The sequence below is a fragment of the Styela clava genome, chromosome 9, assembly GCF_964204865.1.
Source record: "Styela clava chromosome 9, kaStyClav1.hap1.2, whole genome shotgun sequence".
Taxonomy (NCBI): Eukaryota; Metazoa; Chordata; class Ascidiacea; order Stolidobranchia; family Styelidae; genus Styela; species Styela clava.
The window spans coordinates 10,060,747-10,088,657 of NC_135258.1; the positions used below are offsets into that span (position 1 = coordinate 10,060,747).

At 34.7% G+C, this 27,911-nt stretch overlaps 5 protein-coding genes, 1 long non-coding RNA gene and 1 pseudogene across 10 annotated transcripts; 6 read left to right on the forward strand and 1 right to left on the reverse strand.

The window, feature by feature from the left end:
- The first annotated feature begins 412 nt into the window (after nt 1–412).
- On the forward strand, nt 413–3,515 carry LOC120339558 (uncharacterized). Its single transcript, XM_078116045.1, has 5 exons — nt 413–550; nt 839–1,149; nt 2,110–2,257; nt 2,444–2,550; nt 2,794–3,515. Exons 2-5 carry the CDS (start codon nt 898–900, stop codon nt 3,100–3,102), a joined length of 816 nt encoding a protein of 271 aa, XP_077972171.1. The 5' UTR covers nt 413–550; nt 839–897; the 3' UTR covers nt 3,103–3,515.
- A 192-nt stretch (nt 3,516–3,707) lies between these two features.
- Nucleotides 3,708–10,469, forward strand: LOC120339556 (uncharacterized). 5 transcript variants are annotated; one of them, XR_013477924.1, is made up of 5 exons: nt 3,708–6,429; nt 7,241–7,372; nt 7,703–7,853; nt 7,985–8,095; nt 8,186–10,365. It is a non-coding gene; the product is annotated as an uncharacterized LOC120339556 (long non-coding RNA). The 5 variants fall into 5 exon arrangements; XR_013477921.1 differs by having other exon boundaries at nt 3,708–7,372; XR_013477923.1 differs by having other exon boundaries at nt 3,708–7,372; nt 8,578–10,365.
- Nucleotides 10,470–10,942: 473 nt separating this feature from the next.
- LOC144411647 (uncharacterized) lies at nt 10,943–13,160 on the forward strand. Its single transcript, XM_078116457.1, has 4 exons — nt 10,943–11,339; nt 11,836–11,986; nt 12,165–12,271; nt 12,520–13,160. The coding sequence occupies exons 1-4, from the start codon at nt 11,088–11,090 to the stop codon at nt 12,571–12,573; spliced, it is 564 nt and encodes a 187-aa protein (XP_077972583.1). The 5' UTR covers nt 10,943–11,087; the 3' UTR covers nt 12,574–13,160.
- Nucleotides 13,161–13,823: 663 nt separating this feature from the next.
- LOC120339989 (uncharacterized) lies at nt 13,824–20,609 on the forward strand. Its single transcript, XM_078116511.1, has 4 exons — nt 13,824–14,883; nt 19,245–19,395; nt 19,744–19,850; nt 20,160–20,609. The coding sequence occupies exons 1-4, from the start codon at nt 14,629–14,631 to the stop codon at nt 20,466–20,468; spliced, it is 822 nt and encodes a 273-aa protein (XP_077972637.1). The 5' UTR covers nt 13,824–14,628; the 3' UTR covers nt 20,469–20,609.
- Nucleotides 15,508–18,577, reverse strand: LOC120339397 (uncharacterized; annotated as a pseudogene).
- A 308-nt stretch (nt 20,610–20,917) lies between the features above and the next one.
- Nucleotides 20,918–24,124, forward strand: LOC120339396 (uncharacterized). Its single transcript, XM_039407511.2, has 4 exons — nt 20,918–21,352; nt 22,196–22,346; nt 22,830–22,936; nt 23,406–24,124. Exons 1-4 carry the CDS (start codon nt 21,101–21,103, stop codon nt 23,652–23,654), a joined length of 759 nt encoding a protein of 252 aa, XP_039263445.2. The 5' UTR covers nt 20,918–21,100; the 3' UTR covers nt 23,655–24,124.
- Nucleotides 24,125–24,468: 344 nt separating this feature from the next.
- On the forward strand, nt 24,469–27,866 carry LOC120339781 (uncharacterized). Its single transcript, XM_039407980.2, has 4 exons — nt 24,469–24,891; nt 25,500–25,650; nt 26,970–27,076; nt 27,479–27,866. The coding sequence occupies exons 1-4, from the start codon at nt 24,640–24,642 to the stop codon at nt 27,770–27,772; spliced, it is 804 nt and encodes a 267-aa protein (XP_039263914.2). The 5' UTR covers nt 24,469–24,639; the 3' UTR covers nt 27,773–27,866.
- The last annotated feature ends 45 nt before the right edge of the window (nt 27,867–27,911 follow it).

Below are 27,911 nucleotides of genomic sequence, written 5' to 3' on the forward strand. Positions count from 1 at the left end.
GTTTCATAATAAAATGTTAAAAAGTATTATCTATTTTATTGGTATGTAAACAAATGATTTATGATAAACAAAATGACGTTCTTATCGACAGTTGTTTATTGTTCACATGTGATTTATAGTTTTGAGTTTTATTACAACTTTGCTCCGAATAAACCCTAGATCAGTTTTTTTTTTATTATTAATTTTATTTTATTTGGCTTCATCTGAAAAAAAAACGGATTATTTCTTCATGAGTTGCTGGATACCTACAATGCAATAAGTTCGCCAACAGATTCGATTTCTAGCCTTAGTCGTAAATCTCTCCGAAACTGACGCTGGAGTCCTGCAACAATGAAATTTCATGTATTACTCAGCACACTGCTTTCCATGTTTTTAGGTAAAATTTCAACACTAGAAGCACAATTTTTGTAGTGACATTTATTAAAACTAACTATCATGAATTACACTCAATCACTGATCGGATTCTAGTGATTTCGTGTTCATGGAACTCAGATTTGGGCCGCGCTCCAAAAAGATTTAAAAGCACTGCCCTAAAGTAAAGCATACAAGTGTAAGCATTTTCAGACGCAATGAAATTTTTTCTATTTTGTATAGCATATTACGAATCACGTTCTGCAAGCTTACATTTTACCCCGATTTTTCTAACCATCGATGCTAAATACATTTAGGTCAGTAACTCAATACCGAGTTATTCTGGCAGAGTGATATCGAAATATATATATATATAGGTGTCCAAATGCCTACCGAAGAGTATATTTCAGACAGCTTTTAAATGTGTATTTCATCGACAAAATTTGAACCAATATTAGCTTAATTTCGTAATGTTTGCTTACCACAGACGGCGTTATACTATACCCGGAGGGCCAACTGCAATACCGTGTTGCAATAGCACTTAAGATGAAGGTTATAGTTGCTGGATTTCCTAAAACAGGTACAAAGACCATAAACACAGTTTTAACTGAATTTGGATACAAGGTGTACGATTACCCTGAAAATGCTTTCGATTATGGAGATGACTGGGGACGAATATTTAAAGAAGGCTGGAGCGTAAGTGATTTTCAGCGAATGTACAGAGATGTAGATGCTGTTGTTGACGTGCCATGTTCCTATTTCTGGGAGGAAATCCACAAAGCATTTCCAGATGCAAAGGTAAGATTTGGAGAAATAATAAAGTAGGTGATTTCTTTCTTACATGCAAAAATGGGAGGGCCATTGGGTCAGCCACAGATCCAAGCTCGCGTTATTACATATATTTTTCTGTATGTGTTTTTATCTAAAAGCTAAATTTACGTGTATAGTCTTGAATGTTCACGCCTCTGCATGCATACCTGACGAGCTAACAACATGCGTGGTTCATTGTATCGGGATATGATATATTATAATGGTAAGTATATACCGATATATAAAGGAATACTGATGTAGATATATAAAAAGAGTTATAATATGTTTCTTAATGATTTGTCATGAGTCAGTTACTGCTACTTAGCCTTGGGCAGTTGGCGAATGAAAGTGAAGAACATTAATATTTTTCAGTGATAAAACTTTCCTAACTTGAAAATGTATTGTACTCCTTTTTTGCGAAATGAATATTTTCAGTCCATTTAAAGGCAAAATTTGGTAGATGCTTCGCGAACCTTTCCGATTCCGATACGTTACTCGCTGCTGCAATGAGTACGTATTTTGCAAATGTTGACGTTTCTAATAAAACAAGCTGCATATTTGTGTCATTCCATAAATGGTGCTAAAGGAAAAATTAATCTTAAATCAAAACTCTATATAGTTCATTCGAGTAAACATTTAGGCTGCCACAAATCTCACAGACAAATGCGATAATCCCTGTTAACATGAAAATAATTCATTCCGTAAATAGCTTGGCAAATAGTTGATGAGTATATTTAGGGTACTCGTCAGTATTTGTTGCCCGAATGAATAAATAATGCATGTGGCACGCATATATTGGTACTGATCATAAACTTGAAATGGCTCGCTTATAATTAAGTTGTATTTTGTCGACTAAAAAATGCAAATCTTGTTATAAACAAAATAATTTTAACATGCCTGTCTGAACTTATCCATAATTGATTAAAAAATGGAATCAACATAATTCAGATCATTCTATCAATTCGTGAAAATGAAGAAGCATGGTTGAAAAGTTTAGAGAATCAAATGAAGATGATAGATTTTAACATGTTAGGATTAATGCAACACCTTTCACCTACATTCAGAAAGTTGGAACGTAATATGGATCTTAATTTCTGTGAGTTTAAAATTACACGGACCGTTGTACATTTTACGGCTAATAATAGAAGAAATAAAATAAAAAATCGAAAAAAATTGAATTATATATGGTTCAAATCGGCAGATAACAAAATGCAAATTGAAAATCAATTTTTCATTTAGACCTATACGTATTGTTTTATTTGGAGTTGTTCTTTTTCTACAGCTCCAGCTATGTTTGGTATCTCAGACATACGAGATATAGGGCGTAAACCATACAACAAGGAATTGCTGAAGCTTAAATATCGTGCTCATAACGCGCATGTCATTCAGGTATTATCATTTAGATTTTAAACAGCATGGAATATTTTATACATCTAAGCCGGCCCCTGTATCAATTTATTCACTCAATATCAATTTTACCTCACCTTTGCTATATCCTGCGCTTAAGTGTGACATGAAAATTTATACGAATCATTCAACTTATACTTTAAACGATACTGTATGTATTGAAATACCAAACACAGCCTGTTTTTTTTTTATCTGGCTCCAACAAACTTTTGTCTAAAAATACAGAATGCACCATCGGACAAGCTTCTCATTTACAAAGTCACTGATGGTTGGGATCCTATTTGTAAATTTCTTGGAGTTCCTGTTCCTAACAAACCATTCCCGCACAAAAATAAAGGTGGAAAATATGTTATTGATATTATAAACTCTCATCCATATGCTAGAAAGATGGAGAAAGAACTGTTGCTGTCATTACTAGCTTCTGCCACCATGATTGGAATCGGCGGTTATATGGTGTATAAAATCGGTTTCTCAAACCTTCGAGAAACATCCATGAACTTGTTTACAAGTGCACAATCCTACTTTTGTGAATAAAGTTTATCAACAAAGTAAATTCGAAATGATTTGTAGTATATCGCTTTTTTGAACAAATTAAATTAATTTACCATTGCAACTTTGAGAGTATTGTCTTTTTACAGTGTTTTCGCCATAGTTGGCGCTTACAAACTGGCCCACTTGTTCAACCACTTGTCACTTAAAAGTATTTTTGACGACACTTATTTTTGTCTTTTAAATGCTGTTATTTGATATTGCTGCTATATTTTGTATTTTAACGTTGGAGACACCGAGGGCGTTATGGCACTGTCAATCTTTTTTTGTTAATATGTTAGGCTCGGCTGAGGGTTGGCAGCAATGCAGCTGTAGTTGTTTTAGTTAGATGATCTAGAGCAGGGGTCACCAATCTTTTCGAGGCCGAGGGCTACTTTCTGGGTACAAATTAAGCCGCGGGCTACCAATTCAATGTACACTTCTAAAAAAAAAGCGGCTGTGTGGCCATCGTTAGTGTGCTAAGTGTTAGATTCGCAGGTTAGAATCCCATGCATGGAGATTGCTGCCCCCCTCGCCGCCGTTGGGATGGCTTCCTTCGCCATCAAGTACATGCTTACAAAAAACTAAATAATCCCATATTCGACATGAAATGGTAACCGGACGAAAGGCCTTTGTTCGCCATATGGTTGAGCCGTCTTATCGGCTATCTTCTCCCCCGGGATAAATATGTAAATCCCATCCTATCCTGAGTTTATGTCAAAAATGTTGATTCACAAAGATAGGTTGAACGAAACAATGGTCTCGTAAAATAGAATTGCTGTATGATTTGAATCGCGAGCTTTTTCTGCCCATATTGCGCTGACCAGTGGATAGTTAGAGCGGTAGATTGCGTGACAAGCCATGAAATATCTTTTTTGCTTTGCTGTCGCTCCATCGCCCCACAAATGAGACACGCGCAGGCTGTTTTCATGGTGGGTTTTTATCGTTTTTCAGCCATTTTCTTTGGAATCAATAATTATATTATTGCTGCTCCACAGACCAACGGACAAGAAAAAGCGCGGGTTCGTGGTAAGTGATATCAGTGTGATGTCATAATTGGAAGAGTGTTAATTGACCCGTCACGTTACTGAGGTCAAATAAAAATCAGGTTGATGGCTATAATAATTAATATAGTGCCATTCCCGATTCCCATATAAGTGTGATTTATACAAGAATAGCAGGACAAAATTTAATTGATGTAGCTTACTCATAAGCGCCGTTATTAAGCTTAGTTTGGAACAGATCTGCGGGTGACTCATATGGTCTTCACGGGCGACTTGGTGCCCGCGGGCAACGCGTTGGTGATCCCTGATCTAGGGTCTTTTAAGTCTGTAAAATTGTTTATGGTTCTTAAGTAAGTTACCGAGTGTGCTTATTTCGGATTTTATGACTATTAGATTAGGATAGGTTTAGATATTGTAATGTTAGTCAATACCTGGTGTACCGGATTTTCTGCCCTCTTTTGAAGTTGTCCTATATTTCAGGGTTTGTCTTTAGTTTTTCATTGTATATATTGTTTTCTTACATCGTGATGCCTCGTGTTTGATATTTTCATTGTACCTTTCTGTTCTGCTAATTTGATTGGAGTATTTAGTTGCATTATGTTTTCAGATTGATAACACTGTTTTTTTTTTGTTCACATTTACGCATGTTAGAGCATTTTAGAAGAAATAGGTAGAGGTAAAATGCTGTGTGGAATACGTTTTTTTTTGCTTATGGACCGGGTTAACTTTCAAAAGTGTTTGATCTTTAGTCATTGATTTATTTTATTTTTTTTACAATTCGTTTCGTGTAGAATCTTGCAATCTTGTTTGTTTTTTAATCATGGCAACGTGTTCGTTGATAATTTTGCCTTTTTGTTTATTCTATCTTCTGTGTAAGTTAATTGATGAATATTTTTCCTTATTATTCTTTTGTGAGTAAATGAGATGGCTTCATTTAGAAGACATCCATTAGCAACAAAGATACCTCCAGTTTCAAAGGATATGAAGAAGGAGGAATGGATTTTGAAGATCATGCTCTACATCAATTTTCCCAAAGGGAGTTGAATGATTTAGTTCGCAACCTCAGATTGCCAAAAGACTCTGCCAAACTGTTGGCTTCCAGGTTGAAGGAAATAATCTCCTTTCTGACAGTACTTACATCAGCTTCTTCTGCAACAGGCATAAAGAATACCTCCATTTTTTCTCGGAAGAAAAGTATTTGGTTTACTGTGCCGATCCGATATTGTGCAGCTTTTGCTCAAGCTTAGAGTGCCACATCACGGTGGGAGGAACTGGTGCATTGCAAGGAAAGGAGCGTCATCAATAACCGTCTGGTTGAATACTCTTCCCTCCATTGTTCATTTAAGCTCGTAAGCTTCACTTACATGTGCCAGGCTTTTAACCTTAAATTAGTGCATGACACTTATGTGTAATATAAATATGGCTCTAATATGATTGGTCAGTAAGAGTTTATATTTTTATGTATACGTCTTATCGTGGACGTATGTCAAAACAAAAGCAATAAGATATTTTTGCGTCGTTTTCAAGCATGATATATGCTTGTCCGGGCGTTTGTGACCCCGGTTGCGCTTCACTTTTCTTTAACATATTTTAAATTCTACGAGTTTTAAATCTGTAAGTATTCAAAAGCTAAGAAATATGCAATGAATCTGTTATTACTTGAAGAAAGTAATTTGAGCGAGTTCACAATCGTTTTTGGCGCGTAAACAAGCTTGTAATCATTACCCGCACAGAAATAAACGAACAAAGAGTGCATTCGCTCGAAACAGCTATAGCGAAAACATTCGCCCTTTGTATCTTGAATTTTTTGCGTTGCGTTTCGCTCCAGACGGCCACTCTTATCTCGTTGTCTGTTAGATGTCTGGTCCATCTGGCATGTATTTATCACTCCGATTTGAAATACAAAACTTTTTTCAATATTTTCCATTACTTTTCTTTTTCAATGTCCACCATTCAGCTTTTATTAATCGATGTTTCCATCTCGTAATCAATATATATTGTTGAACAACGAATTTTTTTCTTTTTTTAATATGTGTGCTGACAAAATGACGTCATAATGACACAAAAATGTAATCAATTTTGTCAATCGGGCTGATTTTTTAAAACGCACAAACTTGACCTGATGGAGAGAAACGGATGTTATTCTCGGATTCAGCAGTGCCAAAATACCCCAAATCAGTTGCAAAAATTCAAACAACATTCGAAAAGTAAAAAAAAATTGGCCAGTGTAAATAATAAATCGCATTAATTGAAGGAAATATTGAGAAGATTGACATCAGACCATATCAGAAGATACTTTGGACTATTGGAAGATTCATTTATTCAGACGGTACGCTACATATTGATAGCTTAATTTAGCCAACTCAATCGTCGATTTTTAGCGACTTAGATTTTGAATACGACAAGCATACTAAAACTAACTATCTATATCAAAACCACCCAAACCAGATATTGTTTACCATTACGCCCGAAAATCTGTCTGGAGCAGGGTTCACCAAACTACGGCCCGCGGGCCGGATCCGCCCGTGGCGTCCTTTCATTTGGCCCGCAATAACATAAAAAAATGGCGCATTTTTTTCCAAGATATGTATCCCCGAGCATCGACTTCTTTGTTTATTTCGTAACATTGGCCAATCAGCGAGATGCAAAACTTGACCTAACAATAGACCTTTTCGCATCCGCTCTAGATTTTCAGTTGTGGTTTCAAATAATATCTCGTTTTCGCGATTTTGAATGCTATTCGTTAGTTTTTGGTCGTGATTCAGAAATTTAAGTATTAATCAAATAAGTCAATCATTTTTTTTCCTTCATAGGAGTTGTAGTTTAATCGCGGTAATCAAAAATTGTCTAGAAATAGTTGTGATAAAATAGGCTAACATTATATACCGGAACGCAGCGTTTCTGCAAAGGTTGCACTCGTACACTCGTGGCGCGTGCTTTCGTCGAAACTGTTGCTGTGTACGTTTCTCGTGCTGAAATAAACGTCGAACGTGCATTTTGCGCTAATAGTGCAAATCACATTAACTTTTGTACTTTAGTAATTTCCCAAAACGGAAACAAAAATATTGAACGAGGCTTTATCCATACTCGGATATAATGTGTATGACCATCACGAAAATGCTTTTAATTTTGGCGAACAGTGGGGTGAAATATTCCGCAAAGGTTGGACCACTGATGATTTTAAGCGAATGTACAGTGGAGTAGATGCTGTCGTTGATGTACCATGCTGTTATTTCTGGGAAAAAATTCACAAAGCTATTCCTGTTGCAATGGTAAGAAAATACGTGATGTTTGTTTCTTCATTTGCGGTTCAACGGGTCGGCGTATAGCGAAACTTATAAATTTACTTTTTGTAACAGTTATCACACTTTAAAATAACCCCTTTTCTAAAGGCATTTGAGGGGTATAATAAGTCAGCAAATACGATTTTCTTGGTCGCACTTAGCTTGAAAATGGTTTTCATGTTTTACAACATTATAAGATAATATGTACATGCGTGAAATCTTGCCATTTTGATTTGCCATAACTCGGAAATAGTGGGAGTTTTTTTTCACAAAGATTTGTCTTCGGATTTGATATATTTTCACTAAGAATTTCTGCAGATTGTTTTGTCACTGCGAGAAAGTGATGAGGTTTGGTTAAAAGGTTTCGAGAATCAGATGAAAGTCGGAGGAAACAACATTGTTCTAACTGTGATGAATTATCTCTCGCCGACATCAAGAAAAATGGGGACTAATGTGGGATATCCGTTATGTAGGTACTTCGTAAATTATATAGGCGACTGAATATCGTGAAAAAAGCATGTACATATTTGATTTGCATCCATATCCAACATCGAAATATACCAATAGATGATACTAACGGCATTTCCGATTACTTTGAAGCTATCACAATATTCGGAATCTCAGACATACCGTACGTTTGATTGATGTCAACCTTACAATAAGGAGTTGTTGAAACTGAAATATCGTGCACATAACGCTTACGTAATGCAGGTAAATATTAGGAAATAATACCTTCTCATTTCTGACTAATTCTACATGAGTTTATATCATCACTGTGATATTGAATATTTTCTAATGTAGAATACACCCCCTGAAAAATTACTTATTTACGAGGTGACGGAGGGCTGGAAACCTCTGTGTGATTTTCTTGGAGTCCCGATACCGGATGAAGATTTCCCACATAAAAATAAGGATAAGGGTGGAGAAATCCTAAAAGAAACTATGAAAAATCACCCAATTATGCAAAAGATGAAACAAGAAATATTGATATCATCGCTACTTTTTACAACTTTTCTTGGCATCGGTGGATATCTTGTTTACAATAATGGTTTAATGAACATGTTCAATTCACTAACTGATGCACTCAAGCGCTAAAACAATTTTAAAAAGAGTCATTTTCAGAGATTCACGCTAAGAGGTTCATGTAGCATGTGTTTGTTTGCCTCCTAATTTCAGATCACATCTAATTTTAGATAAGATTTAGCAAATATGTGTATGAAGGAGTTCCCTCGACCGAGCGCAGCACGGCCTTTGTTTGGAGCACAATATATATAATGGTTCTATATTTGCCTCCAGCTTTAATGATTGGGAGGAGTGTGGCCTATTGTATTCTATTCTGTTTCTAGCATATTTCTTGGTTATATTTACTTTTCTTGAAAAAATGCCATTTTCTTATAACTATATTTGAATTTGAATAATTCAAACGGATCACACAATACATATATATATATATATATATATATATAATAAGATGTCTGATTTTAAATGTCAAATCTAAGACTAATGATTACTTTCAACATATTATTATGTGAATGTTTTTCTTAAAAGTGAGTGAATATATTGAAAGAATTTATTTAAACGCACGACAACAAATTGTCACAGATGTTGTAGTCACGTTCATCACGAATATTTCAATCAAGCACAGCGTTTTGATTTATTGAACTACATGTAAAGATTTCTAAAACAAGTGAATTACATCGTTACGGAAATGTAACGTTTCAGAAACATAGGCGGATCAAACAAAATTTTTGAAATATGTACAGCAGTGCGAAAGCTACTTAGTTCATAACTTATGTGTGAATGAAATCATATCAAATGTGTTCTTTGGAGCGAATTACGAGATTACAACGTCATAAGTAATTTTGTTTGCCCAATTCAGAAAGTAAAGGGAACACACCTGTAATCCCCATAGTTGCTCGTACAGTCTATTTCAAGCAAGTGTGTGAGCAAAGAACCTCTGTCGGCTATACCGGGTTGTAGCCATTTTCAATACACCTCTCAGTGACTTGAATTGAAAATAATTTCAGAGAGGAACTCGTCGCCCGGCACAGCGAGTTGGTTTTGTACTCTGCATATAGCGCTTCCCCAAGCTATGCAACGATACCAAAATTTGAAAAAAAACATCAGCTGAGTGAATATTGTGGTCGGAAATCAAGCAAGTTGACAGCAGAAAATCAAGTTGACGACAGTTAGTTGAAGCCCAAATCTAATTAAATACATTTCAAAATTACGCACACTCTACAATATGAAAGTCATAGTATCTGGATTTCACAAAACCGAAACGAAAACGTTGAATGAGGCGCTAACAATACTTGGATACAAGGTCTGCGATTATTTCGAAAATGCGCATGATTAGGCTGACGAATGGGGGAAAATATTTCTCGTAGGTTGGACTACTAACGATTTTAAGCAAATGTACAAGAAGGCAGAAGCTGTCGTCGATGTACCTTGCTGTTATTTCTGGGAGGACAGTCCATTCTTTTATCTTATAATGTTTATTTCATCGAATATTTGTGAATACAGAACGCATCGCCAGATAAACTTTTAGTTTACAAAGTCACGGAAGGTTGGAAACCACTTTGTGATTTTCTCGGAGTTCCAGTGCCCAGGGATGATTTCCCTCACAAAAATAAAGGCAGAGAAATTTTCAAAATAAACATGGAGAAACATCCGGTTATCCAAAAATGTAAACGAGAGGGGATTAGAACGTCGTTACTTCTTGCAACGACTGTTAGCGTTGGATATATTGTTCACAAATATGGTTTATGGAATATTTATCGATCGGTCGCCGACGCAATAACTCTTCCGTGGATCTAACTTGGAACTACACAATCTCATTGTTACTATCTGTTATTCTTTAAGATTTGGAAATATTCAGATTCAGAATAATATAGTTCTTGTGTATATTGCAGCTTTACAATTTCGTGAATAGATATGGTCGTTTTCCGGATTTTTTTTATAAATATTATAAATAATACGTGTGATCAGAAGCTAATAATAAATCTATGTAAAGAAACATATCATACATACGAGTATATACATGGAGTAATGCTATTTTGAAGACGATATCATTTATATTATTATGGTTTGTTCTTGATTTGTCTTATTCTTCTATTGAACTTCAGGAGTTTAGCAAATTATTGTTTAAGGTTGATTGTTAAATCTATATATATTCATAACAAATAATACACATTGACATAGCCGTACACAAGCATTTGAAATGAATATGATTGATATTCTTATATATCATCGCTCATTAGAGTGGAGAAACATTTCTGCAAGACCCAACAGGTAGCAGCCAAACTATTTGTTCGAATGTTTGGTCATCGGTGGTATCCACTCCAGCCTTTTTCGTTAATCCGCTCATGTATTTTTCACTGTCTTCTGGTACAACCGGCGGAAAATAATGACCTAAAATTGCTCTGTAATATATATTAAAATTAATTTTGAAAACAAATAGTATTCTCATTTTTCACTTTTTAAACCGGTTATATATGAGTTAATATTCATGAAGGCCGAAATCGTGCACGTTTATACTATTCCTATTTTTGTAGACGAAAGTCCAAAGAAACTATTTGCCGACGTAATAGTTTTCTCGCTCAAAAGCGTGTCTAAATACACTTTGAAAGCAAACACTCAATCGTAGTTTCTCGATAGCACGGGACACACTACACTTAGTCTTATAATTCGTTCGACCTTCAAGATGAAAGTTATAGTTGCTGGGTTCTCCAAAACTGGTACAAAGACTTTAAACTCAGCGTTAACTAAATTAGGATATACGGTATATGATTATCCAGAAAACGCATTCATATTGGGAGATGATTGGGAAAAAATACAAAAATATGGCTGGACAACAGCTGATTTTAAGCGAATGTACGAAAACGTAGATGTCGTCATGGACGCACCGTGTTGCTGTTTCTGGGAAGAAATTCATAAAGCATTTCCTGATGCAAAGGTAAAATTTTTACTTTTGGTGATGAGGGATTAGATGTAGAATTGCTTAATGTTTTCTGAATGTATGATTTATGGTGGATGTATGATTTATGGTCAATACACAAACAATTGTCAGTTATTACTTTTCAAGTTGGAGGAAAAGCTTAATAAATGAACAGTATAATGTTTTATATCATTTATTTATAACCAGTACAAATTCATGCTATTAGCAATATTCTTCAACATTGTTCCCCGATTTCTGTGAATGATTCAACACAAGAATTTATAATTTTTTCAATACATGAACAATAGCAGCATTGATAGGTTATCTGGTCAAGTTTATCTTCACGTTGGTGAGCTTGCATTCGGATACCTCTAGCTACCTCATCTACCATTACCTTGAAACAATAATCAAAAAAGTAGCAGCAGTAAATATATATGTTACACACTATAAGTATTTTTATGTGAGACTAAACAAAATCACTTGATTTTAATAGCATAATTAATTTACTGTTTAGATAATTTTATCTATTCGAGATAGTGATGAACAATGGCTCAAAAGTTTGGAAAAACAAATGCTGAGTTCAGAAGGAAATTGGGCTGTCAAATTGATGACTTATCTCTCGCCGACTTATCGCAGTATTATGAACAAAACTGCATTACCAACGTGTACGTATCATTGTTTTTATAAAACGTACAATACAAGGAATTTAAAAATTAGAAAAGCTTATGTACGGCTATGTCAATGTGTATTATTTGTTATGAATATAAATTTAACAATCAACCTTAAACAATAATTCGCTAAGCTCCTGAAATAAATAGTAAAGTAAAAATCTATTTATTACAGCTCTAATAATGTTTGGAGTTGATGACATCAGAGCAATTTGTTACAAACCTTACAACAGAGATTTGTTCAAACTCAAGTATCGCGCACACAATGCTTACGTGTTGCAGGTACTGTATTGCCTACCAATAATAAATATTGCTATTCGTGATTCCTTTTACTGCACTTGCTTCATTATTTCAAAATAATATCATTTTGTTTTTTAATGAATTGAGTGACCATGCTGGCGTTTTTGAAACTCCTCGATTGATTGATACTCCACATTCCCAATCGCCAAGAGTTTAAAACGTTTACCGTGCGTAATTACATTGTCAATAAAATGATGACACGCATATGTTGATAAAATTCTTTTATACAGAATGCCCCACCTGATAAACTTCTCGTCTACAAAGTTACAGAAGGTTGGGAGTAAAGTTGGGAAGGTAAATTTCTCGGAATTCCTGTTCCGGATGAACCGTTTCCTCATAAAAACAAAGGAGGAGACATTATTCAAGAGATGTTGGCCACGCATCCGACTGTAATACGAATGAAAAGAGAAATGATTTTATCAACCGTAACCCTAGCAACGATGCTTTGTCTTGGTGGATATTTTGTGTACAAACGTGGGTGGAAAGATTTATCCATTACATCCATGATTGATTCAGTAAGAGGACTAACGTATTCAGAATAATTTTTTATAATTTGTTGTAATAGTATCAAATACCCCGCTTTCTAACCATTCTAGCAAATGGTTAATTCAAATGACAACAATTGCATATCTCAATATAGGTCCTAGTAAATACATAAACGATATTCTCTCTATTGGTCTTCTTCACTTTTGTTATTGCTGTTCTTATTCTTGATAAGAAATTAGAGCATTACGTCTGAGTACCACAGGAGTTGCAAACGGCCACCGACACGATGATTTGTACTTGGATTTTTTCTTGCAACAGAGATGTCAGTCGTTTGAAGTTAATACCAAACTTGACAGTCTAGTCGACCGTTGAGAGGCTAATAATAAATCTTTGGGAAAAACATATCATATATATATATATATACATAGAGTACTGATGTCCGTAAATCAAGTTCCTATGTTTTTTTTCCAAGACGCTATGTTTTTTGAGAAAGAGATGTTTTGCAACAAGCATTTACATACCAAAGTCAGTTCTTGATATGGCTTACTCCTCTATTGAACTTCGGAAGCTTCGCAAAATATTGCTTAAAGTTGATTATAAAACTTTTATTTATAGCAAACGACAGAAAGATTAATACGCTTGGACAAAGCCGTAAGCAGGCCTTTGAAAAGAGTAAAGATAGGCCTAGTAAATACAAAAACGATATTCTCACATTTGCTCTTCTTTATTTTTGTCATTGCTGATGTCAGTCGTTAGAAGTTGATAGCAACTTGACAATGAAAAAGATTTTGCAAGTCAGTAGTTCGTTCTAAATCAATCATATTCATAACCATCTTATATTTATAACTCATTGAAGCATATCAGTAATCAGATTGAGAAGCTTTTGTTGTAAATAGCAACTCTTTACTGACGGAGTAGATACTCGGTATCACAGCAACAGATTATATCAGTTAATTAGGTAATCCCAGAAGAGAGTTTAGTCCAGGGGTGGCCAACCTATGGCGCATGCGCCAAACGTGGCACATTGCATGATTAGAAGTGGCGCATTGCATCTTTAACCCTTTTCATGCCAAAATTGTTAATTGCACTTGGCTTCTCAAGCCAAGCCGTTTTTTTGCGATTTACATGGTGTCTTTTGATTGTACCTAAAATTTATTCTCCTTACTCCACGTCGCCCACTTACGGCTTGTTGGAATTAGAAACAACAGGCGATTATCGACTTTAGCTTTTGGACGAACTTTATCACATTCATTCTAGACTTTTAGCAAAAATTAGTAAAATTTACTATTTTTCCCTACTGAAGTAAAAAGTTCAGAACTTCTGGAAAAATAGAAAATCGTCATTTATCAGCTTGAAACATGGATTTTCCATTGCCCAGACTTCCCAAATATCACCCAATAACCATTGAACAACCAGTTGAATTGCCCAAGCCTAAAAAAATTATTATAAATCAACCCACAACATGCTGAAAAGGACCCCTAAATACCACCTTTTTCATCCAAACTTCAAATGACCGTTGTCAACAAAAGCGAAGCGTAAAATACGTGTGTATATATGTGTGTGTATTATAAATTTATATAATTTCAACAAGAAGCGGACATTAGGCGTGGGAATACAAGAGATTTACGGCGCATCTGAAACATTATGTTTAAAACGTGGCGCATGGTATGTGAAAGGTTGGCCACCCCTGGTTTAGTCAGTCGTTTGTCGTTCATAGAAATCGCGTGTTTGTTCGGACGAGGTACTCTTGCCTGAATACACATCAAAAGCAAACATTCAAAAACACAGACCTGTGTGCGTGGAAGGACAGGATTTATTGCTCAAAGAGTAGCTTTGTTTCTCTGACCTTCAGAATGAAAGTCATAGTTGCTGGTTTCCCCAAAACCGGCACAAAAACATTGAATGTAGCGTTGACAAAATTAGGATATAAGGTATATGATGCACCTGAAAACACGTACTATTTAAACAAGGATTGGGATAAAATACTAAATAAAGGGGGATGGTCAACAGAGGATTTCAAGCGAATGTACAAAGATGTAGATGCTGTTGTCGATATGCCAAGCTGTTATTTTTGGGAAGAAATTCACAAAGCCTTTCCTGACGCGAAGGTAATATTAACAATTAAGAACGTAAATAAATCGTCACGCTAATAACCGAATTGCGTAAGTCATTTTTAGCAGTTTTGAGAAAAACGTAATAAACCTCCTAATGATATTGTTATGTCATTGAGAGTCAATCATTTTCCATGGTTCAATTTTTTGATCGTAGCCGGATTTAAGTTATTTTGTATGACGCAGTTATGTGACGTCATAATTGCGCACTGTGACTTAGGCAGAAATGTGTCTATGACTTTGGGACATACGCAATTTCGCAACTTGACTATATGCAGCAGTCATGAAAAACAAACATTCCAAAAACGAATGTAATTCTCAGTATCTACGATGTCTAATCCCCAAAATAGCAAATTTATTTCAATTACATCATTTTTTATGTTCAATAATATGTATTTCATCAATATAACACGTTCTGCACACCCACCGAAATAAGACTAAGATTAAATATAAAGAATTAAATAGTAATGCACCATTATATGAAAGCCAATCAAGGTGAATTGGACTCAGACAGTGACTATCACAAGTGCACGCCTTCCTAAACCGTAGTAAAAATCAAATTTATAAGCGCTGAGCTAGAATCTGAGATAGAATCTGAGAATCTAAATACCTACTTTATAAAAAAAACTCAAAACCGCCAAATATGACTTAGGCAATTCGGTTATTAGCCTGACGAAATGTATTTCATAGACATTTTCACAATGACAAATCTCAATATGAACTACTGATTTTTGTGGTTTTCACGACAACTTTTTATCCCAACTTAAATGTTTATGATACACAGGTTCGAATGGTATTTTGTTATCACGTATTGTAAGTTAGTGTCTCTGATTGAGGCTGAGAAATTGTTTTAGCTCTCAATAAGCAACAGTATAGCTATAGAGTCTATACTATAGACCAGGGGTGGGCACACCACGGCTCGCGAGCCGCATGCGGCTTTTCTCGCTAACATAAATTATTATCCAAATTTTAACTAAGAGAAAAACGTTCATGTAAACTCTTTTAATTTATTAAAAAGCCGTAAAGAAGTTTTCGTCAATGATTAGGATAAATTATCTTTTAGTATGAAAATCGCTGTAGCGTTGAATTTTGAATTTAAGTCAGTCAAGCCACAAATCTTTCGTCACAATGGTCAATTGATGCGTCGGCGGTATTGCAGCTTGATTGCGGTTAGTCAGTCTAAGTTACTGTGCGATATGTCCTCAAACAAAAACGAAAGTACGAAGATGAAAACAGAGTTGTCAAGTCAGAATGGGAAGAACGTACGAATTTACCAGTCAGCAGAATAAACCTTTGTGCTTAATCTGTCATAAGCTACTAAGTCAGAATAAAGTCAGCAATTCAATCAGCACCATGAAACGAATCATGAAAACTTCCTACGAGACTACTCTCGTAAATCAGCTATAAAGAAACACAAATTAAATGAGCTCAAATTGTGCATATATTTGAGTATAGCTGCCAATTGTTTATCTATTTATTGTTATTAGACTCTTGTGTGAATTTCTTTTCCGTTCATGGTATTTTGATAGTATTATTAAATTCACAAATTTTCCGGCTCTTTTAAAGTTCTGACTTGCAGCATGCGGCTCTTATACTAAAAAATTGTGCCCACCCCTGCATAGACCCTCAGCGTTCAAACATAGACAATTTGTGTAAATGTGTACATTTCCGTACTGTAAAATGTGCGGCAGGATTCGCAAGTCAATTTCATGCTTGTTTGCTTAATTTGAGTTCTGAAAGAGGTTTACATATAAAACAAACAAGACAACTCTTCAAGAGTCAACGATTCCAAAAAAAAATGCTTGCTTATCAAAACAAAATGACAGAAAGAAGGGTAAAATCAAAAATTTGTAGACTATCTGAAACAGGGTCGTCCAACTTTTTTGGTCGAAGGGCCACATGTAGTTTACCAATTATTGCGCTGGCCACTTAACATGGCATTATGTTCTAGTTTTGCTACACTGAGTACAGGTTAATGGAAAAACAAACAGTACCTCCACACCAAACTTTCAGAATTATTTACCAATAAAACCAATAAATAAACCAAAAAAAAAGAAAATACGTGCTGATACATGTGCTCGCGTACTCCAAACATCACATTGAAATAAATTTTTAAAAAAATACGTGGGTGTGTGGGGTCTAATACATTGTTTTAGCATAGTATATGGCAGGTTACCGCTTCTATACAGATTGAGTTCGAATATATATGCCTTTTTAAATTACACTTTCCACATTCTTGACAGATGTATGATTTTTCTCCAGTATGGGTTCGAACATGGCGTTTTAATTCTTCTGGAGTTTTGAAGGATTTCTTACAAACCAAAGGGTTTCTTGCCAGTAAGGATCTTTTCATGCTTCTGTAATTTTTGAGCCTGAAGCGCCCACCACAACATTTACAAGCATATGGTTTATCTCTGTCATGTATTTGTGTATGTGTCCGTAGATTACTTCTCTTTCGAAAATATTTTCCACATTGATCACAAAAATATGGTTTTTCTCCAGTATGGATTCGAATATGGTTTTTCAAGCTAGAATGACCGGAAAAACCTTTTTCACAATATTTACATTTGTATCGTTTTTCTCCAGTATGGGTTCGAATATGACATTTTAAATCAGTTTTATTATTGAAGGCCTTCTTGCATTTTTCACAAACAAAAGGTTTCTCTTCAGTATGTTTCTTTTCATGAATCTGTGAGTTATTTTTGTGACTGAAGCGTTTACCACAATGTCTGCAAGCATATGGTTCATGTCCATTATGCATTTGCATATCAACCTGTAGATTACTTTTTTGCTGAAATGATTTTCCACATTGCTCACAAGAATATGATTTTTCTCCAGTGTGAGTTTGAACATGTCTTCGTAAGTTAGATTTTTGCTTGAAACGTTTTCCACAATATTTACATATGTATGGCTTTTAACCAGTATGGGTTCGAATATGAGTCTTCAGGTTCGACTGCTGCGAAAAATACTTCCCACAATGATAACAATGAAACGTTTTTTTTTCTGGTGTGGGATCGAATATGTAAATCTCGTTTCGAATCCAATGACTTATGACATTCTTTACACACCAAAGGTTTTTTCCTGTATGGATTCTTTCATGCGCTTGTACATGACTTTTTCGCCTGAAACACTTGCCACAATGTTTACAAACGTACGGTTTATCTCCACTATGGATTTGTGTGTGTACCTGGAGATAACATTTTTGTCGGAAACATTTTCCGCGCTGTCTACAAGAATATGGTTTTTCATCAGTGTGGACTCGAATGTGACGCATATACGCCCCTGTGGTTGTAAACGATTTTTCACAACTTTTTGTCTGCAGTTTGGTTCTGTGACTACCTTTATGTATTTCCAAAGACACTCCTTCTATAAAGAACCTCTCGCTGGGTTTTTTCGGTTTTACTTTTCCATCGGATTTCTCCATATTAGAAGTTTGTGTAAATGTCTTTGACAAAGATGCAATTACTGATGAGACCCATGAATATGTCCGATGTCCGCTAGATATCCTTTGTTATTTATGATATATATTACGCACATTGCAGATCACTCCATATATATTACTGCACTAAAATTTTCTTATGTTATCTGACCCGGAGCCCCAAAAAATGGTAACGTCAGTACTTTATATTTCGAATTGCCGGTAACACTTGAGATATGTAGAGTGTTACAGTATTCAACGGAGCAGCATTTTATAAACACTAGAATGAAAGTATTCACAAAGGAGTTCAATATTTTATTTTGATTTTATTACATTTAATGAATATGCATATAAATTATTTACAAAAACCATACTATAATTGAATTTCGAATCTTTTCTAGTTCAAAGTCATCAAAACTGCCTAAATAAAAATAAGATCCACCTTACTGAAAATGCAACTACTCGTCTTTTTCAGAACGATTCAAAATAAAGCTAATCATAAACTACTAACTGCGGCTATAATTTCCTGTCTAGTTCCCAGAATTTACGTCGCGCTTAAACTTATTGTTTGAATTGTTAGACGCGTAGTAATTCGTTAATCGTAGTATTCATAGCCTTTTCCCAACAGGCTCCACACACACACTATGACAGATTATCATTGAATACCATTTATAAGATCATGCCTGAAACTTTACAATAACCATCGTGTATAGTCTACTAAAATGATATTGTATTCTACATATGGTCGACTGGTACAGATAGAAATGTTGCACGGTTAGCATTAATCTTGCTATTTCGGTTTGAAACACCGGATAGCTAAAACTAACATAAATCGCTGGGAACATTGTATGTGTGGGACCTCATAATTTAGAATTTAGTTTGCTATGAAGTGTAAAACAATGGCATATATCAAAGCCTGAATAATCCAATTCTTTTTCAGATAATTTTATCCTTGCGTGAAAGCGATGACGAATGGCTAGAAAGTTTGGAAAAACAAATGAAGACATCGGGTGGCATTAGGGCAATAAAATTGATGACATTTCTTTCTCCAACTTATCGTAATATTTTGATTAAAACTGGTCGACCGGCATGTGAGTAATGAGAATAAAATATTGACATTTTTTCACCTCGAAATATTGAAATTATTTTCCGGAAAATCAAATTACGAAATTGTAGATTTTTGCAAATTCAGTTCATATATCCACACCATAGTATATTGTTGAATTTGGTCAGTGAACTCCAAGTCAGTTTTATTTTTCAACTATGCATCACAATATGCTATCGAAGCTATTAAAGGAAATGAATCTGATACAAAGTTGAACTGTTTGCTATTTGTTTGAAGACTACCCAAATTTTAGTCGGAGCCTAACAAAAGCACTATAGCAGTGAAACCTTTATTACTGAATATCATCAACTTTTGCAATCCTATATTTTTACAGCCTTAATCATGTTCGGTATGGAAAATATCAGTTCAATAAGCCACAGGCCTTACAATAAAGACATGCTAAAACTCAAGTATCGTGCCCATAATGCTCATGTATTGCAGGTAATTTTGAATATATATATATATTGTTCACTAAGATTGATAGACTATTGAGCAATATGATATTTCTGTAAATTATTCTGGCTTTCGTTCTCCGGGTGGTCTGAAAGTAGCTGAAATAAAGCAGATAATGTGCCGGAAAACAACATTCATTGGATAGAAAGATTCAAAAAGCAAAATACCTGCTTTTTGGTCGCTCTCATTTTCTACTATGTATATATTATATATTTTTATTCACAAGACTAGTTATGATTATCAATTAGTTGTTTTTGTTCCGATTATACCTAATTCAGTTGCAAAATTTTTACTCAGAACGCACCTCCGGACAAGCTTCTTGTATATAAAGTCACAGAAGGATGGGATCCCCTTTGCAAATTTCTTGGAGTTCCTATTCCTGATGAAACATTTCCTCACAAGAATAAAGCAGGAATTATTATTCGTGAGATGTTGGCAACGCATCCAATTCTTATAAAAATGAAGAGAGAAATGTTGATATCATCTGCAATCCTGGCAACTTCACTTAGCATTGGCGGATTTTTTGTTTACAAACGTGGCTTCAGAAATATAATTAAACTTATCATCAATTTTGTTCAAAATATATTTCCAAATAATTACTTTTGAGATCAATACAACTGGAACGCAATTATCGTCCTCAAATATATTTTATGCTCTGTTTTGAAAATGAGATTTTTCATGTTATTTTGCAACAAGGTACTTATGCACTAAAATGACAAAAATAAAATAATTTTCTTTTGTGGAAAATAAAGTCATTGAGTTTTATTTTCGTATATATATATATAAGTAAATATCAGTTTGTCGTTTTATACCTATACTGGAATTTCGATTTTGGAGAAGCGTGGGCATATATATATATATATGAACTTTCCCCTACCTACCCGCGTGTACGTAGCTTGTTTGATCGTTTCGCAATCTAATACTAGCGATCAAAACGATATTTGCTCAGTTTTGTACAGACGAAACGACGTGGAAGAAATAGCACAGAACAGTCTTATAGAACAAATACGCTAATCACGTTTTAAATCCCGCGATATCATTCAAACTGGAGATATGAAAAGGTTCTGTAGTTAGTGCTGTAGAGTGGTTGGCTGATGAAATATTTATTACGCTTACATTTCAGGACAGTCTCACTCAGTTGATCTCAACATGCTAATTTTATATATTGTATATATACGTAGAGACTAATTGGAATTTATTTTGATCTGAGTTTGCACGTACTCATAACGGCGTTTACAATGAAAGTCATTGTAGCTGGAATGCCCAAAACGGGCACGAAAACTTTGAACGAAGCTTTGTCAAACATGGGATTCAAGGTATACGATTATATCGAAAATTCTGTATACTTACGAAATGAATGGATGAAAATTTTGAAAACAGGATGGTCAACCGAAGATTTTAAACGGATGTTTGAGGACGTTGATGCAGTTACAGATGTTCCTAGTTGTTATTATTGGGAAGAAATCCACAAGGCATTTCCTGATGCAAAGGTACTGCCATAAATTCAATCCAATTACCGAATAGGTTGTCCCAATTTAAATAACAATAAACAATGAATATCATTGCTGCCCTATTTTCGCTCATCTATCTACCGCACCAATTCAAAGAACGAGATATATTTCAGTTGTGAGCTTCAACAAAGATGGTTTGTGGGTTCAATGCCCCGAAACAATCATAACTCGAGTTTGTCAGTGCAAAATTTATGATTGTTCCGGGACAATGAACCCACAAACCATCTTTGTTGAAGCTCACAACTGAAATATATCACGTTCTTTGAATTGGTGCGGTAGATAGATGAGAGTACACGTCATCTTACCGATTCCTTAATCAATTCTGTTACTGCTTGATGCCAACTTGTGATTGACAACATAAGATCTCTGAAAACATATATTCGTAATTAATTTATCCATCCATGGGTCTTTTTTATTTTACAAAAATTTCACTTTAGTCGTCCATTGCGATTACTTCGAAAAACATCCCTAGCGTATAGTATTTTAATATTATATGTTACGTGTGCTCTCCCGATGTGCTAAAAAGACATATATATGCTAAAAAAAAATTGGTACATGAAAAAACGAAGTCCGAGTTGGCACATTTAATTTGTGTTTTCGGTTTGCGCAGAAACAAAACATGCTCTACCCCCAACAGGCTTGATAAAAAGTTATTCGGATCTCATTCGTATATATACAACATAAAGTGGTATTGCCTTTCTGTTACTCGATGTGCTTAAGCAATCTCCGCGAGTAACTTATTTTAATTCCCACATCCCTATTAAATATTTTAGTTTTTATAGACAAAATTTAATAATGCAAATGTTATATGACTTTTTGTAGATAATTTTAACTCTTCGAGAAAATGACGAAGTTTGGCTTAAAAGTTTCAAGAATCAAATGAAAACGTCGAATGGAAATACAATGGTTACTTTGCTGAGCTATCTTTCTCCAACTTTTCGAAGATCTGTTTTTGATATTGGATTTGCTATGTGTAAGAAATCATATTTACAGGACATAACAGTAACCTTAGCTTTGTAAAGATTCAGTGAATATTATGCTTAAATACAAGTCGGCAACGCAGAGGTCATTTGCAACATAATCTAGAAAAATCATAACTTTTGTGCAAAGCGTCGTAGATTACTGAGACTTTTAGGAAAAATTCACACACAAACAGAGTTTAGGTGTGAAAAATAAATATATATACATTTTTTCATTTTTGTTCTGTTTTTGGGGTCACCCTTTGTATACGCAATAATAAACAGCATGTTATCGATGCACTCACGTCGTTTTTTCATTATGTTTTTGAACAGCAACCGATGACAAGCCTCTAATCAGTTTATGAGTAAAATCACGTAAAATTACTAGCGACATCGCAGTAGTCTTAATGCTCTTAAATGCATATTTCATTCTCTGAGACTTGAAATTAGTTATGCTGTTTTCAGTCTAATATTATTATTCATTTTTTTTTCTATAGCACCGGTAATATTTGGATTAGCTGATGTGCGCCATATAGCATATGACAGCGTGAACGGTGACATGCTGAAACTGAAATACCGAGCACACAACGCTCATGTTATGCAGGTAAATAATAATTTTATTATCTTTCGATTATACTGTTCTCAAGAAATTGGTCATTAACATTTATCCTACACTTGTAATAAATTTGCGCGCAGTCGTATGTAGCCTATTACAGGAATAATAAATACGTACATATATACAGTCTTTTCAAGTAATTCTTGATCTCTTAGCATATTACAGTCATTTTTCCACTTTTGTACAATATCTGTAATATTTATCTCTTATTTGTATAAGTATACAGGAACACTCGCAATCCTGACCACTCATGCACAAATCATCCAACAAGCACTCAATGTTTATATATTTTTTGTGCTTCAGTTTTAGCTGTTTTATTCTAATTTTACGCACCTTCCAGCACTATATAGTTGCACCTTTGATTTCTTAAATGATCTCTGTTCATTGTGCTGTGATTAAGATTCTATAACGAGATTTTCATGTATATATGGTTTCTATGCTCAAATTCTACAAATAGAATGCACCACCGGACAAACTTCTCGTTTACAAAGTCACGGAAGGTTGGGATCCGCTATGTAAATTTCTTGGCGTTCCTGTCCCTGATAAACCATTTCCACACAAAAACAAAGGCGGTGCAATGATTGAGGAACATTTGAAATCGGATCCAATCGTACAAAAGATGAAAAGAGAGATGATGGTGTCTTCTATTTTGTGCACAGCCTTTCTTGGTCTTGGAGTATACTTTATCTACAAACGTGGAATTTGACTTTTAGCTTAATTGTAGTTGATGGTTTAAAAATATAAATGCTTAGAATACAAAACTCTTCTAACTTAGTAGATCAGTGGATACCACATAATTGAAACAGTAGGAGAAAGTGGGGAACGTTGTGACTCTTTTTTTCTTCTTTTGCATATTTTAACCCCTTTATTCTGCACATTCATTTCACTTTACGGGGATAATGCCGAGAGGGGTAAATGTAGTATTTATACATCGGCTAAGAAATTCCCTAGCGACACACATCTTTTCACTGAAATGCTTAAAAAAACGTCTTTCAAGTGTCCCACTGTACCCCACTTGTGAGGCACATTCGGACAGGCCCTGGGGCACATTGAAAAAAAAAAACGATAGCGTCGATGCATTTATCTGCCCAGGTAATAGAAGTTAGTATTCGTAAGCTAAGCATTTGACAGTGATCTAGCAATATTAAATGATTAAAAAATTAACACTCATTATCATATTATCAATTTCATAACTTGTCATTGTACCAGTGTATTCAATAACAAGCCGTGTCGGCAATTGCTGTACAATGGAAACAATCACCCTTCATATGATATGATAGAAACATATATCAAGATTCAAGACTATATAAATTTTACAAACTTCGGCTACATCAATGAGTAACCCCCATTGCAATTTGAAGTATTATTATTGCCTGTGAGGACTATCGCTAATTGGCGATTTAAATTACTTTTATTCGACAAGCATCGGTTGCGAGCTGCGACTGATTGGCCAATCAATAAACCTCAATGGGATGTTTAGCCGTATAGCATAGCCCGTTAGCAGTTGAATTGCCCTCTTCAACGTTATACGTTGCGAATAAATATGTGACACTGACGCTTGAGCCTCGAGCCATGACGAGATAAGTAAACATATCACAGCGAGCAAGTAGCAGTACTTGTTTTTAATTTCGCGCAGCGGCGTAGTACTAGGGTGAAATCTTTGTCAGGAAATAAACCACGGACAGGTTACCATGAAAGTCATTGGTGCAGGATTATTGAAAACAGGCACGAATACATTACATGAAGCTTTTACTATTCTCGGTTACAAGTCCTACCATTATTTTGAGAGTGTATCATATCATGGAGAAGAACGGTCAAAAATATTGAATAAAGGATGGAAAACAGAAGATTTTAAACGGATGTACGAAAATTTAGATGCTGTATTTGATGGCCCGGGGCTCTATTTCTGGGAGGAAATTCATAAAGCTTTTCCTGAAGCCAAGGTGAAAGTCTTGATATAGAAAATATTAATACTACATTTTAATTTTGCTCTCCGTCTCGTTGACTTCGAAATTATATATATATATTGCTGCGGCTCGTCTAGTATGTAACCAGAAGTATAAACTTATAGTGGGCGTGATATTTTTCCGTATTTCATTCGCGATTCCGCCGTCCCAAAATATGTCACTGCGACGTCACCACAATCATGTAATAGAGCTTACCAAAGACGATTGGAGACGATTACCCGCAAGTGTAAAGGTTTGCCGAAATAAGGAAAACGAGACAATGTTTGAAAATTTGTCCGAGTGAAATAAGTTCTTGGGCGACTTCTGAAATTTCAATTGTTCCGTCACCATCACGCAATTTTTGATTGGCCATTTTTATGACGATAAACAAGGAAGTCAATATCCATAGAAAGGTGGAAATTGGTCATAAACTATTTCCTCTTTTTCCGTATTACCATAAAAGTTCGTTTCAAAACTCCGAACCCAGTAAATCATATTTGTACGCTCTTTGCTCGTGTGAATTTCCCTAACTCTAAACTTTGGGACCAAAGGCCAATCTGTTTGAATATTATTTAGGGAGATTGAAATAATGATTTCATTTTTAGATTATCTTGACTGTTCGCGAAAACGAAGATGTGTGGCTTGAAAGTCTGATTAATCAAATGAAAGTTATGGAAAGCAATTTTCTATTTCGACTGATGGAATATCTCTCTCCATCTTACCGCAAAACAATCATCAACATCATGCTTCCCTTGTGTAAGTTCCATTTGTTCAATAAATAACATACGCTACGAACCAATACTTATTCAGTTGTATAACACCTATATCACGGACGATATCCAAGAAACTGTTAAATAAAGAGATAACAAAACAGTCAGCGCTAGGGATGTAAGTTTCGAATATTTCATTTTCGAATCGAATCCCGAATCTGATTCTATTTGGTATAGCACATTATCGTTAACTTCCTTTAATTTGAAAGAGCAATAGCATAAATTGTAATTAAATAACAATAAGGAACTTGAAGAATGATTAAGTTAGTAGAAGAACACCTTGAATTTATGCTTCAACTAGATAACATATTTGAGAATATTCATTTTTGTTACATAAAGTTACACTCAGTTATATTTACTTATTACCTAACTTTATGTTCGCAAATATGACCCAAAGTATATACCGTAGATCATTTCTTCTAAAATTAAACTTCAAAATTCATCAAAATGATAAACGCCAGTGAAATATGCGTTATTGGCCTACCGCCTGCGCCGCGATTTTAATTAAAGAAAGAAAATGATAACGAAGGAAGCATCGCAGATCTATGTTTTTAATGAGGAATAATATTGTTATTACAATGACATCACATAGGTAATTTAAAGACACGTTTATATAATGAGATATTTGTAAAACTTTTTTAGGATTTTAAATAGTCTAAAAAAAGTAACGAAACCTTTGGTCCCTCTAAAGCTGTGACCCATATGAAATTTAACAACCCTCGGAGTGTCACGACTTAGAAACGTTGTAAACGTAGGGAAAATAAACGCTTTTGGTCGGTGAGGAGACAACGCCGCTGTGTCGTGCAATGGCCTCGTGTTATCTAAATTCTAAATTATTATTTTTTTAAAAATAGAATCAAGTCGTTTTTTTCAAATTGCTTCGAGTTTATGTTGATTTGAATTGCTTCGATTCGAAATTCTGAAACTTACATCCCTAGTCAGCGCACACAAAGTGATAACGTCTACACGTTGATGATTAATTTATGACGTTTGGTAGGCCTAATTGAAACAAATGTCGATATTCGCTCTTAGGAAGAAAATTCCATGACTTAAGATTCGAAGTGTAAATAGAGCTTGAATTGAATGAGCAGACAATTTCAACTGGAAAACTGCGTGATATGAACACTATTAATTATCTTTTTAAGCCTAATTCTGAGTCTGATAAAACAGGGACGAGTCTGGACTTGTAGGTACATATATATTTGTTACACTACGAACATTCCTGAAGAGATTAAAGCAAAGCCAATGCAAAATGCTATGCTGCGATAATGAACTTAAAATTAAGAAATCGTTTCACTTTTTCAGCGAAAATATGCTTTGGAATGGATATCCGTAAAATTCGCTGGGAAAATCATCTTAACAGGGAATTGATCAAACAGAAATATCGAATGCACAACAGATATGTGATGCAGGTTGTAATACTGTTGTAAACTTACCTCACAGAGTACATAGCCAAGACGAAATTTTGTAATTTTTTTTAAATGTAATTACATATTTGGCCCCTACAAATAGGGAAAAGCCTAGCACACATCTCTCTAAAATAAATGTAATAACATTCCATAATCGAATAAAAGCAAAATCATAAATTAATCACCCTTTGGTCAGTTGTTTTGGCAGTTATTTTTACATATCTGTTTCTTAACAGTATGTACTAGAAGCACATCAAAATTCTATTATTTATTGTCACCTTGCAAAACATATTCATGTGTAACTCTCAGCGCTTTCCATAGTTACTATAATCTATGTATTTCAAAGTTTGAGGTTAGGTTTAAACTATATTTTTTATTGTTAAAATAAAATCGTAAACATTACAGAATGCACCCAAAGACAAACTCTTAGTTTACAAAGCTTCAGAGGGATGGGAACCACTTTGTAAGTTTCTTGGTATTCCTATTCCTGACGAACCATTCCCACATAAAAACAAGAAAGGAAAAATCATCAATGAATATCTACAATACAATCCATTGGTGATTCGAATGAAAAGAGAGATGTTTGTATCCTGTACTGTTCTGGCAATTGTGGTACCAATTGGTGGATATCTTCTGTATAAACGAGGAGTAAAAAATTTATATGAATCCTGTTTAAAGTTATTTTGTGACTATGTTTAAAATATCACATCTCAAAACCTTATATCTAAGTTTGTAAAATAAAACTGAATCGTCTCCGAAAATATTTCGTTATTAATGTCAAGACAGAGGGGAAATAATATTATTTATGTAGACGTTCGTCAAAACCTTATACTTTCAA

Excerpts from the sequence above, each read along its gene's own strand:
- LOC120339558 (XM_078116045.1), top strand. The coding sequence starts at position 898 with ATGAAGGTTATAGTTGCTGGATTTCCTAAAACAGGTACAAAGACCATA. Across the intron at positions 2,258-2,443 it reads TAATATGGATCTTAATTTCT|CTCCAGCTATGTTTGGTATC; the intron begins GTGAGTTTAAAA and ends CTTTTTCTACAG. Across the intron at positions 2,551-2,793 it reads ATAACGCGCATGTCATTCAG|AATGCACCATCGGACAAGCT; the intron begins GTATTATCATTT and ends CTAAAAATACAG.
- LOC144411647 (XM_078116457.1), top strand. The coding sequence starts at position 11,088 with ATGAAAGTTATAGTTGCTGGGTTCTCCAAAACTGGTACAAAGACTTTA. Across the intron at positions 11,987-12,164 it reads CAAAACTGCATTACCAACGT|CTCTAATAATGTTTGGAGTT; the intron begins GTACGTATCATT and ends TATTTATTACAG. Across the intron at positions 12,272-12,519 it reads ACAATGCTTACGTGTTGCAG|AATGCCCCACCTGATAAACT; the intron begins GTACTGTATTGC and ends TCTTTTATACAG.
- LOC120339989 (XM_078116511.1), top strand. The coding sequence starts at position 14,629 with ATGAAAGTCATAGTTGCTGGTTTCCCCAAAACCGGCACAAAAACATTG. Across the intron at positions 14,884-19,244 it reads AAGCCTTTCCTGACGCGAAG|ATAATTTTATCCTTGCGTGA; the intron begins GTAATATTAACA and ends ATTCTTTTTCAG. Across the intron at positions 19,396-19,743 it reads TAAAACTGGTCGACCGGCAT|CCTTAATCATGTTCGGTATG; the intron begins GTGAGTAATGAG and ends ATATTTTTACAG.
- LOC120339396 (XM_039407511.2), top strand. The coding sequence starts at position 21,101 with ATGAAAGTCATTGTAGCTGGAATGCCCAAAACGGGCACGAAAACTTTG. Across the intron at positions 21,353-22,195 it reads AGGCATTTCCTGATGCAAAG|ATAATTTTAACTCTTCGAGA; the intron begins GTACTGCCATAA and ends GACTTTTTGTAG. Across the intron at positions 22,937-23,405 it reads ACAACGCTCATGTTATGCAG|AATGCACCACCGGACAAACT; the intron begins GTAAATAATAAT and ends TTCTACAAATAG.
- LOC120339781 (XM_039407980.2), top strand. The coding sequence starts at position 24,640 with ATGAAAGTCATTGGTGCAGGATTATTGAAAACAGGCACGAATACATTA. Across the intron at positions 24,892-25,499 it reads AAGCTTTTCCTGAAGCCAAG|ATTATCTTGACTGTTCGCGA; the intron begins GTGAAAGTCTTG and ends TTTCATTTTTAG. Across the intron at positions 25,651-26,969 it reads CAACATCATGCTTCCCTTGT|CGAAAATATGCTTTGGAATG; the intron begins GTAAGTTCCATT and ends TCACTTTTTCAG.